This window comes from Rhinoderma darwinii, chromosome 1 (genome assembly GCF_050947455.1).
Source record: "Rhinoderma darwinii isolate aRhiDar2 chromosome 1, aRhiDar2.hap1, whole genome shotgun sequence".
NCBI classification, from domain to species: domain Eukaryota; kingdom Metazoa; phylum Chordata; class Amphibia; order Anura; family Rhinodermatidae; genus Rhinoderma; species Rhinoderma darwinii.
Window position 1 is genome coordinate 332,928,436 of NC_134687.1, and position 18,089 is coordinate 332,946,524.

Below are 18,089 nucleotides of genomic sequence, written 5' to 3' on the forward strand. Positions count from 1 at the left end.
GGGGAAGGGAAGGGTCAGAGGGGAACATATAATGACTCGATATAATGTACTGAAATATGGTTTTCACTAATCTGTAGTCAGTGGAGCACCCAATTGCATTGCATAAAGTCCATTAATCCACTCAGAAATACATAAAGAGTATATGCAATGGGGTTACACACTGTATAGTTGGGAAAAAAATGTGACACGCTGACTCCAGGAAAAGTTCCTCACCATCCCCAATATGAACGACGTTAGATGTGGTAGTTGAAGTATCAGAACACACTTGGTGTTTCTACTGCATGGTCTCCCAGCCTTCACACAAAGTGGTTCTGTAAAGGATAAAAGCAGACAAACATAGCGCAGACTGCAGCATTGGATAAAATCTTTGGTATTTTATTCCATATACTCACAAAGTAAAAAACGCTCATAAATATATAAAATCTCCACATTGCACGCCAAGCCCCTCCTACCCGACCTTGGGTTTTTCCTTGTCCAGCTTCTTCCAGGGCATAGTGAGGAACTTTTCCTGGAGACAGTGTGTTGAATTTTTATCCGGACTATAGTGTGTAGCCCCATTGCATATAACCTTTATATATATAATGACTCGAGTTATGAATAAGGGAACATAAGAGAATAGGTAGAAGTCAATCAACATACATCAATAAGAAATACCATGAGTTCAGGGGATATCTGAAGATCAATGGAGATCCAAAGACCAATGGTCTTACGCTGGATTCACACGAGGTCATTACGTCCGTAATTGACGGACGTATTTTGGCCGCAAGTCCCGGACCGAACACAGTGCAGGGAGCCGGGCTCCTAGCATCATAGTTATGTACGATGCTAGGAGTCCCTGCCTCACTGCTGGACAACTGTCCCGTACTGTAATCATGTTTTCAGTATGGGACAGTTGTCCGGCAGCGAGGCAGGGACTCCTAGCATCGTACATAAGTATGATACTAGGAGCACGGCTCCCTGCACTGTGTTCAGTCTGGGACTTGCGGCCGAAATACGTCCGTCAGTTACGGACGTAATGACCTCGTGTGAATCCAGCCTCATACATAAGGATAATAATCAGATGTATAGCCTTGACCTAGAAGTCAGCAAAGTCTGTAAAGCAGTGAACTTATTGTTCAATAAGGACACATAGTTAGAACCATATCAGAAAATAGAGACATCTCTTTTTTGTAATAAAGTAAATAACCTATAGAAGAAGTTCAACGTCAGAGAATGCCTCAAAATCAAAAGAGCTAGAGTCAGATGTGTCTATCCAGGAGGATAGCCTGTCCCTATAAGTATATGTAATTCTGTTAGAGATTTGAGATATATCCTGTTTATCACAGTTTTAAAATATATATAAAAACAAAAAAAGGGGTGGAGGGACATAGGTAGAATCTGGACACTCGGACCTCATATATCAATCCCATATAAGACAATCACCAAGCAAGGTAATAAATGTATCAAATTGTGATAGGTGTCGTACCAGAGAGGGATTGCTCAAGGTACCAAGTTGTTACGCCAAAACCGTATTTCAGCTTCACTTTTATATGATCAGGGAGAAGAAGTATAAACCTCCTTCATATTTGAAAGAATTGATTCACCTTTTTTTCCTTGAACAAAGGAAAGGAAAGATTCTCAGTGAAAAGTCTGGTGGGGGTTGGTGATGAGGAGATTCAACAATGTAAAATTGGCTTGCGTGCTGCCGCTACGATGAACAATAAAAATTTTCGCTCATGTTCAAACCGTATATCAACATCATTTGGGATAATTCCAACAAGACTTCGTGAATTTGCATAGGGATAAAAGTGTCTAGGAGTTGTGCGACAACAAAGAACTGTGCGCCAGAAAGTTTGCATGTGAGGGCAGGACCGTAGACAATGAAGGAGCTCTGCATAAGGAGCAAAACATTTAGGGCAAGAGTGATTTGTAGTGTTACCAATAAGGAAACCCCTGTGTGGGGAAATGTAAGCTCTATGTGTCACCTTGTATGCTATTTCCCAATACATGGCAGAGGGAAAATATTTAGCTGCAGTATGCAATGCGGACAAGATGTCATCAACAGAGATCCTCAAGGGTATTAGCTCAATATGCGATGCCTGTGGAAGTGGCATGATAGTCAAACTTACATGAAAGCAGCCTGTAGTAGCACGTAATTTTTTTAGGTAACAGGTTGCGGGAGTGTCTAAGTGTCAAGAAGGGGTCATCCCAATCTTTATTTGTTAGGTGTTTTAAGAAATTACCAATGTAGCTTTGGGCTTGCAGAAAGTGGATTGGATGTGGGCCCACTATTTCATGACTAGATCTCAATTTGTTAAATGTATATGTATGTCGTTTAGTGTTATCTACCAAATTTGCAATATTGAGTAATCTAGTGCCAAAGGCTAACTATAGGAGGCGGTTTGCCTCCTTGAAAAGCAGGATTTCCCAAAAATTGTAGGGATAGGGAATATCTTACATTCAGGGATAATATCTGTCAGCTTTTGGCCCAGACTTTCCATGTGGTTACTAATAATGGGTTTTGGGGGCGCTATCAGGCAGTTTTGTGTGTGATAAATGTAGGAAATTAACCAAAGCAATATTAGGAAGGAAATGCTGATCTGAGATCTATATAAATTGACGAGTTAGTCAACCAATCTCTTATTATACAAAGTGGAGCAGCCAGGTTATAGAGTTGTATGTCCTAGAAATTTATTCCCCCATTAGTTGTATGTTGTTTTAGGACGTGTAATCCCATTCTTGGTTGTTTGTTATTCCATATGAAACAGTGGAATAATGTAGAGTGGCAAAGATTGTAAAATGTATAGTAGTTTAGGAAATATTACCATCTTCAGCAAGTTTGCTCTGCCTAAGAAGAATAGCGTGAAGTTCCACGAGGTGAGTTGAGGTCTCAGATATGATATAAAAGATCCCATATTACATTTATATAATAATGTAGGAGATCTCGTAATGCCAACACCTAAATAGGGGCTGTAAGAAGTGTTCCAGTTAAAGTCATACATGGGGAACCAAGTCTGCTTTGTAGGGCCCTACAAAATCAGTGCACCAGATTTAGATACGTTAATCTTGAATTTGACAGGGATACCCAGGGGGTTAAGGGATTTTTTATATATATATATATATATATATATATACATATATATATATATATATATATATATATGGCCGGATTCACACGAGCGTGTGCGTTTTGCGCACGCAAAAAATGCGGCGTTTTGCATGCGCAAAAGGCACGTGTGTCAGCCCTGTATGATGCGCGGCTGCGTGCTTTTCGCGCAGCCGCCATCATTATGACACTCCGTTTGGATGTTTGTAAACAGAAAAGCACGTGGTGCTTTTCTGTTTTCATTCATCCTTTTCACTGCTGTTGCGCGAATTACGCGCGTCCCACGGAAGTGCTTCCGTGTGGTTTGCGTGATTTTCACGCACCCATTGACTTCAATGGGTGCGTGATGCGCGAAATATGCACAAAGAACGGACATGTCGTGACTTTTACGCAGCGGACTCACGTTGCGTAAAAATCACGCAACTGTCTGCACGGCCCCATAGACTAATATAGGTCCGTGCGACGCGCGTTAAAATCACGTATATCACGTTCGTCTGAATAAGCCCTAAGTATGTAATCAGCAAAGGCTGAGAGTTTCAGTTGTGTGGAGCCCACATGTTTCCCCTGATAGGGCGTCTTTGTGTGAAGGTGCCTGAGAAAGTGGTCTATGGAATATCAATAGTCAGCGTGTTGTAACCATTGATGGTGAACATTGTATGTGCCTGTTGCTGTTAACCGTTTGGGAAGTCCAAAAAATTATCTCTGAAGCCTCGGTGTCTGAGAGTCATGTGCAAATAAGGCCATGAAACCGCAACAAATGCCTTTTCAGCGTCCAAATCCCAAAAGCATGGTGACCGGAGTGTGTGGAGTTGTGGCTTGTTTTGCGGCCACAATGTCCTGTCTAATGCCTCTCGTAGAATGTTTGTTTTTAACCCCTTAAGGACACAGCCCTGTTTGGGCCTTAAGGCTCAGAGCCCATTTTTCAAAATTGACATATTTCACTTTATGTGGTAATAACGTCGGAATGCTTAAACCTATCCAAGCGATTCTGAGATTGTTTTCTCGTGAGACATTGGGCTTCATGTTAGTGGTAAAATTTGGTCGATATATTCAGTGTATATTTGTGAAAAATTGCAAAATTTATAGAAAATTTTGAAAAAATAGCATTTTTCAGAATTTAAATGCACCTGCTTGTAAAACAGACGGTTATACCACCCAAAATAGTTACTAGTTCACATTTCCCATATGTCTACTTTGGATTGGCATCGTTTTTTGAACATTCTTTTATTTTTCTTGGACGTTACAAGACTTAGAACATAAACAGCAATTTCTCATATTTTTAAGAAAATTTCAAAAGCCTTTTTTTTGAGGTACCTGTTCAGTTCTGAAGTGGCTTTGGGTGGCCTATGTATTAAAAACCCCCATAAAAAAAACATTTTAAAAACTAGACCCCTCAAAGTATTCAAAACAGCATTTAGGAAGTTTTTAACCCTTTAGGAATTTCACAGGAATTAAAGCAAAGTGGAGGTGAAATTTGCAAATGTAATTTTTCTTGCTGAATTTCAATTTTATTCCATTTTTTCTCTGTAACACAGAAGATTTTACCAGAGAAACACTACTAAATATGTATTGTCCAGATTCTGCAGTTTTTAGAAATGTCCCACATGTGGCCCTACTGCGCTCGTGGACTAAAACACAAGCCCTAGAATCAAAGAAGCACCTAGTACATTTTGGGGCCTCTTTTATATTAGAATATATTTTAGGCAGCATGCCAGGTTTGAAGAGGTGTTGAGGTGCCAAAACAGTAGGAATCCCCCAAAAGTGACCCCACTTTGGAAACTACACCCCTCAAGGAATTCATGTATGGTTGTTGTTACCATTTTGACCACACAGTTTTTTCACATTGTATTTGAATTGGGCTGTGAAATTAAAAAAATGTAATTTTTTCCAGTAAGATGTCATTTTTGATCAAAATTTATTATTTTCACAGGGAACAAAATACCCCATTTTATTGCCCAATTTCTCCTGAGTGCAGCAATACCCCATTTGTGGTGATAAACTGCAGTTTGGGCCCATGGGAGGGCTCAGAAGGAAAACACTACCATTTGGCCTACTGGAGCTTTTCTGCTGCTAAGTCATGTATGCAGAAGCCCCTGAGGTACCAGTACAGTTGAAACCCCCGAGAAGTGACCCCATTTTAAAAACTACACCCCTTAAGACATTCATCTAGAGGTGTAGTGAGCATTTTGACCCCACAGGTATTGTGTAAAAGATAATGCGCAGCAGTTGGTGCAGAGTGAGATTTGCAATTTTCTATATATCTATGCTATTTCAGCATCCAATATACAATATATTGTGCCCAGCATGCGCCACCAGAGATATACACCCCATAAACTGTAATGTGGGTTCTCCCAGGTACGGCTATACCCTACATGTGGCTGTTATCTGCTGCCTGGGCACACAGCAGGGCTCAGCAGGGAAAGATGAGGGGGATAAGCTGTGCGGAGTGCATCAGGGTGGATGAAAAATCTAAAAATCTATGATAAATTTTAAAACACTCTTTCATACAGAGCCCTGGTTTTTCGGGACATGTGTCACATTGATATATTGTGTCCTCCCTTATCCCCCTCTTATAGCAGACTTTGCACCTCTTTTGACTTTTTCCCTTCTTGCCAGTTTGGGGAACTTCTTCTGGAAAGTGTTGCCCTTGTACGATGCCTGTGGCTTCGCTTCCAGAAGTACTGGGTGCCCCCTTCTTGGTCCCTAAAGATTAGGTTCTTGATAATGATGTGTACGGCCAGCTTCTTATACCACACCGCATGGCGCTGTAGGGCTTCAGGACTTGATCTGACAAGTCCACCCCTCCCATGTACCTATTGTAGTCCAGGATGCAGTCTGGTTTGGGGGTCTCTGTACTGGTACCTCGTACTGGTACATGGGTACTGGTGTGGCCATGTATTGTTGGCAATACAAGGACATCTCTCTTGTCTTGTACTTGACACACAATATGTTGCTGCTAGATTGTGCCCTGCTCTCACCCCTTCTTCTTTGCCCAAGCAGTGTCTTAGGGAGGCCTCTCAGATTTCTTCTAGCAGTGCCGCATGCCGCAGGACTGGAAGCGAGGCAGTTGAGGAGTGGGACGTTGGTATAAAAATTATCCAGGTAGAGGTGGTAACCCTGGTCCAGCAGTGGGTGCACCAAATCCCACACAATTTTTGCATTAACTCCCAGTAAGGGGGGGGGGACATTCTGGGGGCTGAATACTGCTGTCTTCCCTTCATATATCCTAAATTTGTAAGTATACCCTGATGCACTCTCGCACAGCTTATACATCTTCACGCCATACCTTGCCCTCTTACTCGGCAGGTACTGGCGGAATTGAAGCCTCCCTTTAAAATCTACCAAGGACTCATCAATAGAAATACACTTCTTGGGGTGTATGCTTGGGAAAACCGGGCACTGAAACGGTCTGATTGGGGTCTCCGTTTATACATACGGTCAAAACTGGGGCCATCTCGGGGGTGGGCACTGCTCATTATCAGTATAATGTAAGAAGCAAAGTATTGCCTCATTTATTTATTTTTTTAGGTTCCAGTTCAGTTCTGAAGTTGCTTTGAGGGGCCTATATATTAGACACCGCTATGAAACACCCCATTTTAGAAACTAGACCCCTCAAAGTTTTTGCAACAGCATTTAGAAAGTTTATGAACCCTTTAGGTGTTTCACAGGAACTTAGAGCAAAGTAGAGGTGAAATTTACATTTTTTTTTTGTCAGAAAATCCTTTTTATACCATTTTTTTCTATAACACAAAAGGTTTTACGAGAGAAAGGCAACTCAATACTTATTGCCCAGATTCTGTAGTTTTGAGAAATATCCCACATGTGGCCCTAGTGCGGTAGTGGACTGAAGCACCGGCCTCCGAAGCAAAGGAGCACCTAGTGGATTATGAGACCTCCTTTTTATTAGGAACCATGTCCGGTTTGAACAGGTCTTGTGGTGCCAAAATAGTGGAAATCCCCCAACAGTCACCCCATTTTTGAAACTAGACCCCTTGAGGAATCCATTGTAGTTTTCATGGGATGCATGCGACTTACTGATCCATTTTTATTCTATCTTTAAGTGGCGTGGTGACTAAAAAACAGCAATTCTACTATTGTTTTTTTATTCTATTTTTTTTACAGCGTTCACCGTGCGCTATAAATGACATATTCACTTTATTCTGCAGGGCGATACGATTATGGCGATACTAGATGTTTATAGTTTTTTTTGTCTTATGCCATTTGCACAATAAAATACATTTTGTAAAAAATCATTTACTTTTTGTGTTGCCTTATTCTAAGAGCCAGAACGTTTTTATTTTTCAATCAATAAAGCCGTGCGAGGACTTATTTTTTGCGTAACGAACTGTAGTTTCCATCAATACCATTTTTAGGTACATGCGACTTTTTGATCTCTTTTTATTCCATTTTTTGGGAGGTGAAGTGACCAAACAATTGTGATTGTGGTTCGGTTTATTATTATTTTCTTTTACGGCGTTCACCGCGCGGGATAAATAACTAAATAATTTTGTAGTTCAGTGCGTTACGGACGTGGCGATACCAATTATGTATAGTTTATTTGTTTGTTTATATATTTTTAATAATAATAAAGGACTGATAAGGGAAAAAGGGGGATTTTTACTTTGATCACTTTTAAAACTTTTATTTTCTTATTTTTACATATCTTTTTTTAACTTTTTTTTTACTTTATTACTTTGTCCCACTAGGGGACTTGAGGGCAGGAGGCCCTGATCGCTAATCTAATACACTGCACTACATGCGTAGTGCAGTGTATCAGAACTGTCAGCTACTCACTGACAGCAAGCATTGTGGGTCCTGACTTTGTCAGGACCCACTAGGCTTCCGTCGATGGCATAGCCGGACGCCATTGTTTGGTGTCCGGTTGCCATAGTCACCATCGCCGGCCGCTATCGTGTAGCAGGCTGGCGATGACAGCTTAACCCCTAAAAAGCCGCGATCTATATTGAACGCGGCTTTTAAGGGGTTAATCAGCGGGGACACAGCGATCAGTCCCCACTGTAGGAGCTGTGACAGCTGCTGTACGAGACAGCAGCTGTCACAGCTCCTGTATGTGTCGGGAGGATGGCCGAAATGGCCGTTACTCCCGTGACGTACTATTCCGTCATGGAGCGCGAACGGGGTGGTTTCCATGACGGAATAGTACGTCACTGAGCTTTAAGGGGTTAAGGAAGCCTAGTTAACATTGGAAGTTTCTTAACTTTACAGATTTTATCTGTGAATAAATGAATAAAGAAATAAACACAATGCCCAAATCTGTGCTTATTATTAAAAGTGTTGACTCTAGAAGACAATCCCTTTTCAAAAATAAGCCGTGACCAGTTTTTTTCTGTCATTCACAGCGATCAGTCGTTCTCGCTGGGGAAGCTGTGGCCAGTGCCACTTTTCGCTGAAGGGAAAATATGGCATTACCATCCTTCCATTAAAATTAATCTCGGTTCATGTAATGCAAGGATGCGCTAGAGCAGGAAGACCCCCCTCTATGGCTTCCCTATGCTCTTGAAATATTTCATAATTAATAGTAAAAAAATGTGTAAATGTATAAAATTTACATAGTAAGTAAAAAATTATAAAAACACAAATTGCCTGGGTGTATAATGACCCACTTTGTCTTACTTTCTTTTTTTACCTCTCCTTTTACTTTCTTAATTTCCTTGTACCGCATATTTATATGTTACGATATGCTTACTTGAAAGGAGGTGTATGAGATTCTAAAAACATGGCTGCTTTTTTCTAGAAATAGCTTCACTCTTGTCTATGAAACGGGACTGGTATTGCAGCTCAGCCTCATTCACTCACTATCAATTTTATATCACCGGCTAACCCATTTAATATTCTTCAAATTACTAACAGACCACTTTTTTTTTTTTACAGTCAATGAGCAATGAGATGCCGGACATAGCGTTTGTTAAAATTGATGTTCGTAAATCAGATGTAAGTAGCAAAACTGAATATTATCATAACTATATGAAATTCTATCACTTATATAAAAATGACAGTAATATTAATTTTTCTGTTTCTTGTCATTTGTAGGAATTTGTGGAACGATATGAGATCCTCGGAGTACCAGCATTTCATTTTTACAGAAATATGAATCTGGTATGTTACACATTACAACAAAGTTCCTAATCAATGACTATATTTTATTGTAATTAGATTAATTTTTTTAAATCCGCGAATCTTCGTAACTTTCACAAAAAGGACCAATGATTTATTGAGGATAGCGTTACTTTCTCACTGTGACAAAACCTAACTTGTGTCATCTGCCATTTAAATAAATGTATATAGTCTGGTGTGAGTTCACATGTACCATGTGAATTTGGCCTTAGGGCTCATCACACAGCTGACTGCATGGACCTTTAGGGCACGGCCAGACGTGGCAGAGTTTTTCTGCTACAAATGTTGGTGCAGATTTGGGGCATTTACGCAACAAATCTGCACCAACATTTGCATATTTGACAGGTAATTCAGACGTTGCAGAAAAGACAGCGGACTTGCCACAGATTTCAGTTTTTGCATTGCAAAGACTGAAATCCGCAGTAAAATTCTGCTTCTTCTTCGCAACAGTCAGTGCATGTCGCGGAGGGAAAATTCTGCACCGCAGCCTATGGTCCGCAGCGGAGTTTTCCGCAACGTTTGAACTACCTTCCCTAAAAATGTATTAAAACAACTGTAAAAAACGGCCGCAGGAGAATTCCACTGCGGACTGTCCTCAGCGGAATTCCACAGCAATTCCGTCACGTCTGGCTATGCCCTTACGGTTGTGCAAGGACTGCATTTAAAAAAAAAACCACTGTGTACCATGATACACACAAAGGTATAGTGTGGGCTCTGTAGTCGGGATCTCTGCGATTTGGATCTCGAATATTGCCATTTACATGAGGTCTTATTAAATTGTACGTACATACATGGAAATTGCATAGGTTATTTTTTTCTAACTAACATTAACCAGCTTCAGCCCCTACTAATAACCTGTGACCAACAATTATTAATTGGGTCAGCAAAGCCATTCAGTTTTACTAAGATGTTTGTTCCATTCCAGGTTTATAAATTCCAAGGTGGTAATGTCGACTTCCTGAAGTGTAAAGTTGAAGAGCTAAGGTTCCAGATGTAATGTGTTGCAGTTTCATATTAATAAAGACATTTTAAATATACTGTAAAAGAAGGCCCAGTCTGAATTTTTTATTATTGCATACGTTGCATGGTTTATTATTGGAACTATGTTAAAACAAATATAAATACAGAAGATTGAAGATGATCTGTGAGCAGTCATATTTCAGATGTAATAGTTGCCTCTTTTTATCCAGAAGTAATAGATGTTGAGCACATGACGAGTGAGAGGGAGAAGACCAGAGTTTAGCTTAGGCCTGGGCTACACACAGACTTCTAATTGTTTTTTCCCCCATGGAGTAATATTAACAAAAGTAACTTGAAAGTTAATTGTACATGTGATTTTCAAGCGATTTTTATATTACTATCTTCTCTATATTACTATTATCTATGGATAAAAAAAAAGCTTTGCTACTTTTGAAAAAGCGACAAAATTCCATCAAGTAGCTATCAAATCTAGCTAGTGAATCGCTTAATTTATATATAAAGGTTCAATCGCTTTGTAAATACCTTGCATTGTATATACTTGCCATAAAATTACATATTAAAGGTCAAATTAAACATATTAAAAACAGAAAACCCTATTTAACTACAATTTGATCGTCGCCATGTCCTTCAGAAAAAAAGGCAAGGAATAGTAAAAATGTATACAATGAAGACAATTTCACTAACAAAAATTATTTTGTTTAAGTGTAATAAGACTAGCTTCAAAAACTTGCTATAGATGAGTGAAACAAGTGAAGTATTGTTATTTTAAAAATGGAAGAGAATAAAAATGTAATTGTAAAGGGAAGTGTTGTATGTATGTATATATATTATATATATATATGTATATATATATATATATATATATATATATATATGTATAAGTATACACATTTATACTGGACACAGTATACAAGACACTGGCCTAAGGCCTTATTTACACGAGTGTAGTTCACGTACGTGATACGCGCGTGAAAATCACGCGCATCGCACGGACCTATGTAAAGCGATGGGGACATTCAGACATTCTGTGTTTTGCACGCAGCGTGTGTCCGCTGCGTGAAACTCACGACATGTCCTATACTTGAGCGTTTTTTGCGCATCACACACCCATTGAAGTGTGCTGCGCGTGATTTGCGCAACAGTAGATCAAGAAATGAAGGGAAAAATAAAATCACCTCCTTCATTTCTTTTTCTAAACCTCATAACCGCGTGTCATAAGGATGGCATATGCGCTAAAATCACGCAGCCACGTAACAAAAACACTTATGACACACGGAACTGCAACGCGCAAAAAACGCAGCGTTTTTTGCGCTTCCAAAACGCACACGTTCGTGTGAATTTCGCCTAAGACTGTCTTTAGGAAACAGCCTCACGCTGATAGGTCAGCATCAGAGGCTCAGTGGTAGCTCCGCCAATAGAGAAACACTGGCGGTGAAACCCACTTGGCCAGCCAGCGGGTCATTTGCATATTTGTGGCAAAAAGAAGAGCGGTCCATAGCTGAACTCACAGACACAGTGGCTATTAGGTGAGACTACTAACTCACTGTAGGACCTAGTGACAGCTCCTGTTTAGGCTGAAAAGGGTGCATGTGGCTGACACTGTTAAAGAGGCTCTGTCACCAGATTATCAAATCCCTATCTCCTAGTGAATGTGATCGGCGCTGCAATGTAGATAACAGCAAAGTTGTTTTAAAACGATCATTTTTGCCCAAGTTATGAGCAATTTTATATTTATGCAAATTAGCTTTTCAATGGACAACTGGGCGTGTTTTCTCGTTTTACCAACAGGGCGTGTATTGTGTTTTTACCAACTGGGCGTGTATTGTGTTTTTACCAACTGGGCGATGTGAATAGAAGTGTATGACGCTGACAAATCAGCATCATACACTTCTCATCGTTCCCACCCAGCTTCTTTCACTGCAGACACACAGCGGGACGTCACCCACAGGTCCTTCAACCTTGGCGTCGGAAGAGAGAAGACACATCAGCTCCAGGCGTCAGAGGGTACAGTTGAATCTGCAGCAGCATCACCGTGTGCAGGTAAGCATAGCAAACTCCCTAGAGATGAGCATATTAACCTTTTGGATGCCTGGAGCCGATGTATCTTCTTTGTCCGACGCCAAGGTTGAAGGACCTGTGGGTGACGTCACGCTGTGTGTCTGCAGTGAAAGAAGCTGGGTGGGAACGATGAGAAGTGTATGATGCTGATTTGTCAGCGTCATACACTTCTATTCACAACGCCCAGTTGGTAAAAACACAATACACGCCCAGTTGGTAAAACGAGAAAACACGCCCAGTTGTCCATTGAAAAGCTCATTTGCATAAATATAAAATTGCTCATAACTTGGGCAAAAATGATCGTTTTAAAAAAAAACAAAAAAAAAAAAACTTTGCTGTTATCTACAGTACATTGTAGCACCGATCACATTCAATAGGAGATAGGGATTTGATAATCTGGTGACAGAGCCTCTTTAAGGTATGTTTACACGTGTGTAATTTTTGCCACACAATTTTGTTGCATTTTACTTTTAAAAATGTGTTTAAAAAAAATGCAGCTAAACCGCAGCAAAAAACGATTAAAAAATGTCACTGTGAACATCAGTGGCGGATTAAGTAGACAATGGGCCCTGGGCTGTTATCCAAACTTGGGCCCCCCTTCCTCACCGCCGCCCTGCCGCGTCGTAACTATTTTTAACAGTACCTTTTTGGGCAAGCATTAACAGTGTTACGATTTCCCTTGTCACAGCGCGGTGTCCCTACATACTGACAGTATCACACTGTGCAGGGACACAACCTCCTGACAAGGGGAATTGTCTATCAGTCCTGGACTGCAGAAAGACTTTTTGTGAAATACAAGGATTTCCTATAATAAACATGTCAGGAGAGGGGACAGATTCTCTATAAATCTAGTGACTCACAGGTGACGACGTCTCAGATTCTAGTAGTTTTTTTCCTCTTTTCTTCTCCATCCGGTCCAGCGCTCATAACGACTTCTCCCGGCCATGACTCATTTCTGCAGAATTTGCCACTCAGACGTCTCCTCACTTTTCCAACATTTCCACACCTATAAACGAAAATAAAGTTATTATGGTGCCACATACTGTGCCCCTAAATATAATAGCACCAAACACTGCGTGCCTGAATATAATACCACACACTGTAAAACGCCACATACACACAGCCCCCTGTACATAGTGCCACACACAGCCCCTGTAGATATTACACACCCCCATAGATATCGCCATACACAGCCCCCTCTATATATCACACATCCCCCTCGTAGAGAGCGTTACACACAGCCCCCTATAGATAGTGCCATACAGCCCCCCTGTAGAGAGCGCCACACAGCCCTCCCCCTCTTGTAAAGAGCGCCACACACATACCACTGTGGATAGAACTACACAGCCCCCCTTGTATATAGTGCCACACAGCGCTCCCCCTTGTATATAGTGCCACACAGCGCTCCCCCTTGTATATAGTACCTCACAGCGCTCACTCTTGTATATAGTGCTACAAGGTTATGTACACATTTAAAAACTTTATATTATATATATATATATATATATATATATATATAAGTATGTGTGTGTATCAGTGTGATTGATTGATTTTATTAAAAAATATTTTTACTTTTTGAGATACAGCTGCTTTGTATCCTGTATCCGTCAGGTCAGCAGGACTGACAGGATCAGTGACACGCAGGATCCACCTCAAATCTATCACATCTAAGATTATAATTTAGCGCAGGGCCCGTTTCACTGATCCCGTCAGTCCTGCTGACCTGACGGATACAGGATACAAAGCAGCTGTATCTCAAAAAGCGAAAATATTTTTTAATAAAACGTAATTACAAAGTTGCACCAAACACACATTTTTATTAAAAAAAAATAAAACCGACGTGATTTTTGCAACGTTTTTTCCGTAGACAATGCAGGTTTAGTTTTTTATCGTTTTTATACACACCTTTTTTGCTATTTTAGAATTTTTATTCATAAAGTTTGAAAATAATAGTAAAAAAATAAGCTTTTTTACGTTTCAGCTATTTTTTTTTGGTAATAACATAGTTTTACCCTAAAATAGACCTTTTATTTGTGATCGTCATTGTCTACCGTAAATTTTAATATATTACATGTCTATATTAGGGTAATTGGGTCAGCGCTAGCGTTACAACAATGATTGGCGGGGGGGGGAGGTTTTTTTTTGGGGTGGGTATTTTATTTGTATTTATTATTTACATTTTTTTTGCACTTTACTTTATTATTTTTTTATTACTATGGTCTGTCCCCCAAATGTCAAAGAAGACCTTTGGGGAACTTTATATATTTTTTTTCTTTCTTTTACACCATCTTTTCCACTGTAACTGGAGCTGCACAGCAGCCCCAGTTACAGGGGAAATCAGCCCTCTCATAGTGACGATTGTCACTAATAGGGCTGTGCTGGGTCTAGTAAGACCCAGCAGCAGCCTGCCACTAACGGCACCCGGCGATCATGTGACCAGTCACATGATCACCGGGAGGAATAGAGAGGGCGCCGCTGCTGCTGTCTCTATTCCTTTACACAGCGTTCATTGAGCGCTGTGTAAAAATACATCAGAGAAGACAGAAGCAGCTTTAGCTGCTTCTATCTTCTCCTCAGGGTCCCCGACAGTCACTGACAGCAGGAGACCCGACATTCAGCTGCCCGATCGCGCGGGCAGCAAGTTAAAACCCGAGCCGTAGAAAGTCTATGGCTCGGGTTTTAAGGACCCGTCCCTGACCGCTGGCCGTAAAAATACAGCCAGCGGTCGGGAACCAGTTAAGCATGATAAGTCAACTAACCTAAGCGCCGGTGACCGCCCGCCCGGCTCTTCTCTTGCAGCTTTGGAGTAACAGAACAGCCGTCCGTCGCTGTTCTGTTACTCAATGGCGGCGCCCGCACTGTCAGGGAGGCGTGTCCTACCCCTGGATCCCGGCCAATTCCCTGCTCCTCCCCATCTTCGGAAGTTAGCAGCGCTAGCGCGCTCAATAGGTTTGCAGGTCGATGTGCGGTTCGGGCTGCCATGGGCCCCCTGCGAGCGTTGGGCCCCGGGCGGCCGCCCGAATCGCCCATATGATAATCCGCCACTGGTGAACATACACTGAAGGGCATAAGTGTGCTTACATGTCTATGCTTCTAAGCAGTGACGTAATGGTCACAGTCTGCCCCGGATCCTGTCATGCTGCCACAATGCCGCGGCGCATATAAGGTCCTGGTTCTGCCACTGCTTCTGAGCCCCTTCCTTGATTAATCTTCCTTACGACCCTGGAGTTGTATGTGATTACTGTGATGCTGTGTGTTATTTTATGGACTGCTTCCAATTTTCAGTAAGTGGGTTCATTAGCCTCATGCATGGCAGAGCAAAAGAAACTGTAGTCTGATTCACAACCATTGCACAAAGAAAATTGCTACAACAACCACCAGTATTGCATGCTTTTTGTGTGCTTTATTTGTTTATTAAATCTTTATTGACGTATAAAAACTAGTGAAAAAAAAAATATTAAATCAGACTGGTTACTATAGGCATCTGCTTATTGTCTGAGTTATTTTTCAAAGGAGTTCAAATGCTCACTATATTAATATAGCATTAATATCACAGTTAAAATCTTTTATTTAAGAAACATTAAATGTAAAAGAAGGCATCTTAAATTCTTATTTAGCGGTTATGATGGCTTTTCCAACATTTTCCCCTTTAAGCATCCCAATAAAGGCAGAAGGGATATTGTCAAAGCCCCCGGTAATGTGCTCGTGGTACTTTAGTTTCCCCTGTGAAAAAAATGAGTAAATTAATAATGGTTAATATAATCAAAAGTATTATTATTATATAATAAGAGTGATTAAGGAATATAAAAAAAAGATTATAAAACACAATATATACAGCATATGAACTAGTAAAAAATGTAAATACTAGTTCCTCTATTAACTACCTGTAATTTATATCATGTCTCAGATAACACAAGTTTTTAGGAATGATAGAAATACTAAACATTCAAAATTCACAAAAATAAAACATTTTCCGGCACTTCCTGTTTTCCTTTAATCCTATTTGATCTTTTATTGCAATTAATACTGAGAAATATATAAAGAATTCTTAAATATGTGTTCCCGGAGATCAGCCATTTTGCCCCTACTTCTCACAGTCCTGTGTCTGACTTCAAGACATCTGGCTGCAGCAGGAGCCTCCTTTGTCTGCAGTGGGACATAAAGATCTTTAACCCCTTAACGCACCATGACGCAACTGTACGTCATGGTTTGCCCTGCATTAAGGCACCATGAGGTACAGTTACGTCATGGCTAAAAACTGTCACCATGTCAAAAGACATGGTGACAGAAGAGTGATATCGGCTGTCACAGACAGCCGATAGTCGCGCTGATATGGCGAGGGACCAATTACAGCGCGGCGCCTCCCACGATCGCTGTGATTGGTCAGTCAGTAGTGACAGACCAATCACAGCGTTTTAGTATAGAAAAGCGGTGGAAAGAGCCGGGTTAGGGAATTTAACGTGACGACTGCTGTCAAAGACAGCAGATCGTCACTGACAAGATGTGGGGGACCAGTCACAGTGGTCCCCCGTTTGCAATCACTGTGATTGGTCCAGTCAGTAGTGACTGAACAATCACAGCAAAACCCGGCAGAAAGAGCAGTGACAGATCGTCACTGTGGGGATCAATCACAGTCCCTCGTTTGCGATCTCTGTGATTGGTCAGTCAGTAGTGACTGACCCATCACAGCAGTCTAAGAGTTACCTGGGGAGGAGTTCACAATGTGACAACTGCTGTCAAAGACAGCAGATTGTCACTTTTATGTTGTTAGGGACCGATCGTTGTTGATCACTGTGATTGGTCAGTCTGTAGTGACTGACCAATCACAGATTATTGATGCCAGTTTCTGGGCATCAACATTTGCTCACAGTGTCTGATCTCCTCCTTTTGTGAGAGAGAGAGTGAGGAGATCAGACGTGTGTTAGTGAGAGACCGTGAGAGAAGACAGAGAACAAAGAATTATATCAATTTCCTGCCAGTGTCACTGACAAATGCCCCTTCCCTGCTCTACCCAGTAAAGTACCCAGAGTGTGAAGTGCCCTGTACTGTGAATCGCCATCACCTGCCATTGTCCAGTGCCCCTTACCTGCTCTACCCAGTACAGATCCCAGAGTGACGTGCCCTGTGCTGTGAATCGCCATCACCTGCCATTGTCCAGTGCCCCTTACCTGCTCTACACAGTACAGATCCCAGAGTGACGTGCCCTGTGCTGTGAATCGCCATCACCTGCCATTGTCCATTAGGGATAGTTGTACGTTTGTTAGGAACGTTTTAGTTAAAAAAAATAAAAAAAATAATATAATATATAAAAAAACAAAAAACTTTGTTACATTATATTACTGTTACAGTAGAGTTTACTGTAACAGATTACATATTATAGGTACGTTCACCTAGATCACTAATACAGAACAGTTTACTGTATTATATTTCACATATATATATATATTGTAAAAATCATTATGGCCAAGCGACTGTATACCACAAAAGAGGCATTTCAAATGCTCTATTCTGATACCGATTCTGCCAGTGAGGGGGGATCCATATTTCAACTTTCAACTTCCTCCAGTGATGATGAGGAAACCCCTCAAACCTCTGAAATGAGAAGCCATCAAACCCTGCCTGGCACAAGTGAAGAGGACTGGGCACCCCCATGTAATTTTAACCCTCAAATTCCTGAATTTATTGGTGCCTCAGGAATCAGAGCGGATACAACAGGGCTAAATGAGTTTGAATTTTTCAAACTTTATATAACTGATGATTTTATTAATTCAGTGGTTGTGCAAATTAACCTCTACGCACAACAATTTATTAATGCAAACCCGCAATCCTT

The 18,089-nt window shown here is 40.9% G+C and overlaps 2 protein-coding genes across 3 annotated transcripts in view; one reads left to right on the plus strand and one right to left on the minus strand.

Annotated features, from left to right (window-relative positions):
• The window catches only part of LOC142650979 (thioredoxin-like), a 96,749-nt gene extending 86,487 nt beyond the window's left edge, over window positions 1-10,262 (plus strand). For both annotated transcript variants that reach the window (XM_075825652.1, XM_075825653.1), the window contains exons 3-5: window positions 8,978-9,037; window positions 9,137-9,202; window positions 10,146-10,262. In XM_075825652.1, coding sequence (XP_075681767.1) covers window positions 8,978-9,037; window positions 9,137-9,202; window positions 10,146-10,217 — 198 coding nt within the window. In that variant the 3' untranslated portion in view covers window positions 10,218-10,262. The remainder of the gene's footprint in view (window positions 1-8,977; window positions 9,038-9,136; window positions 9,203-10,145) is intronic.
• Window positions 10,263-15,809: 5,547 nt separating this feature from the next.
• Window positions 15,810-18,089, minus strand: part of LOC142742148 (prostaglandin reductase 1-like) — a 49,100-nt gene continuing 46,820 nt past the window's right edge. The window contains exon 10 of the mRNA XM_075851629.1: window positions 15,810-15,982. Within this exon, the coding sequence (XP_075707744.1) occupies window positions 15,869-15,982 (114 nt within the window). The 3' untranslated portion in view covers window positions 15,810-15,868. The remainder of the gene's footprint in view (window positions 15,983-18,089) is intronic.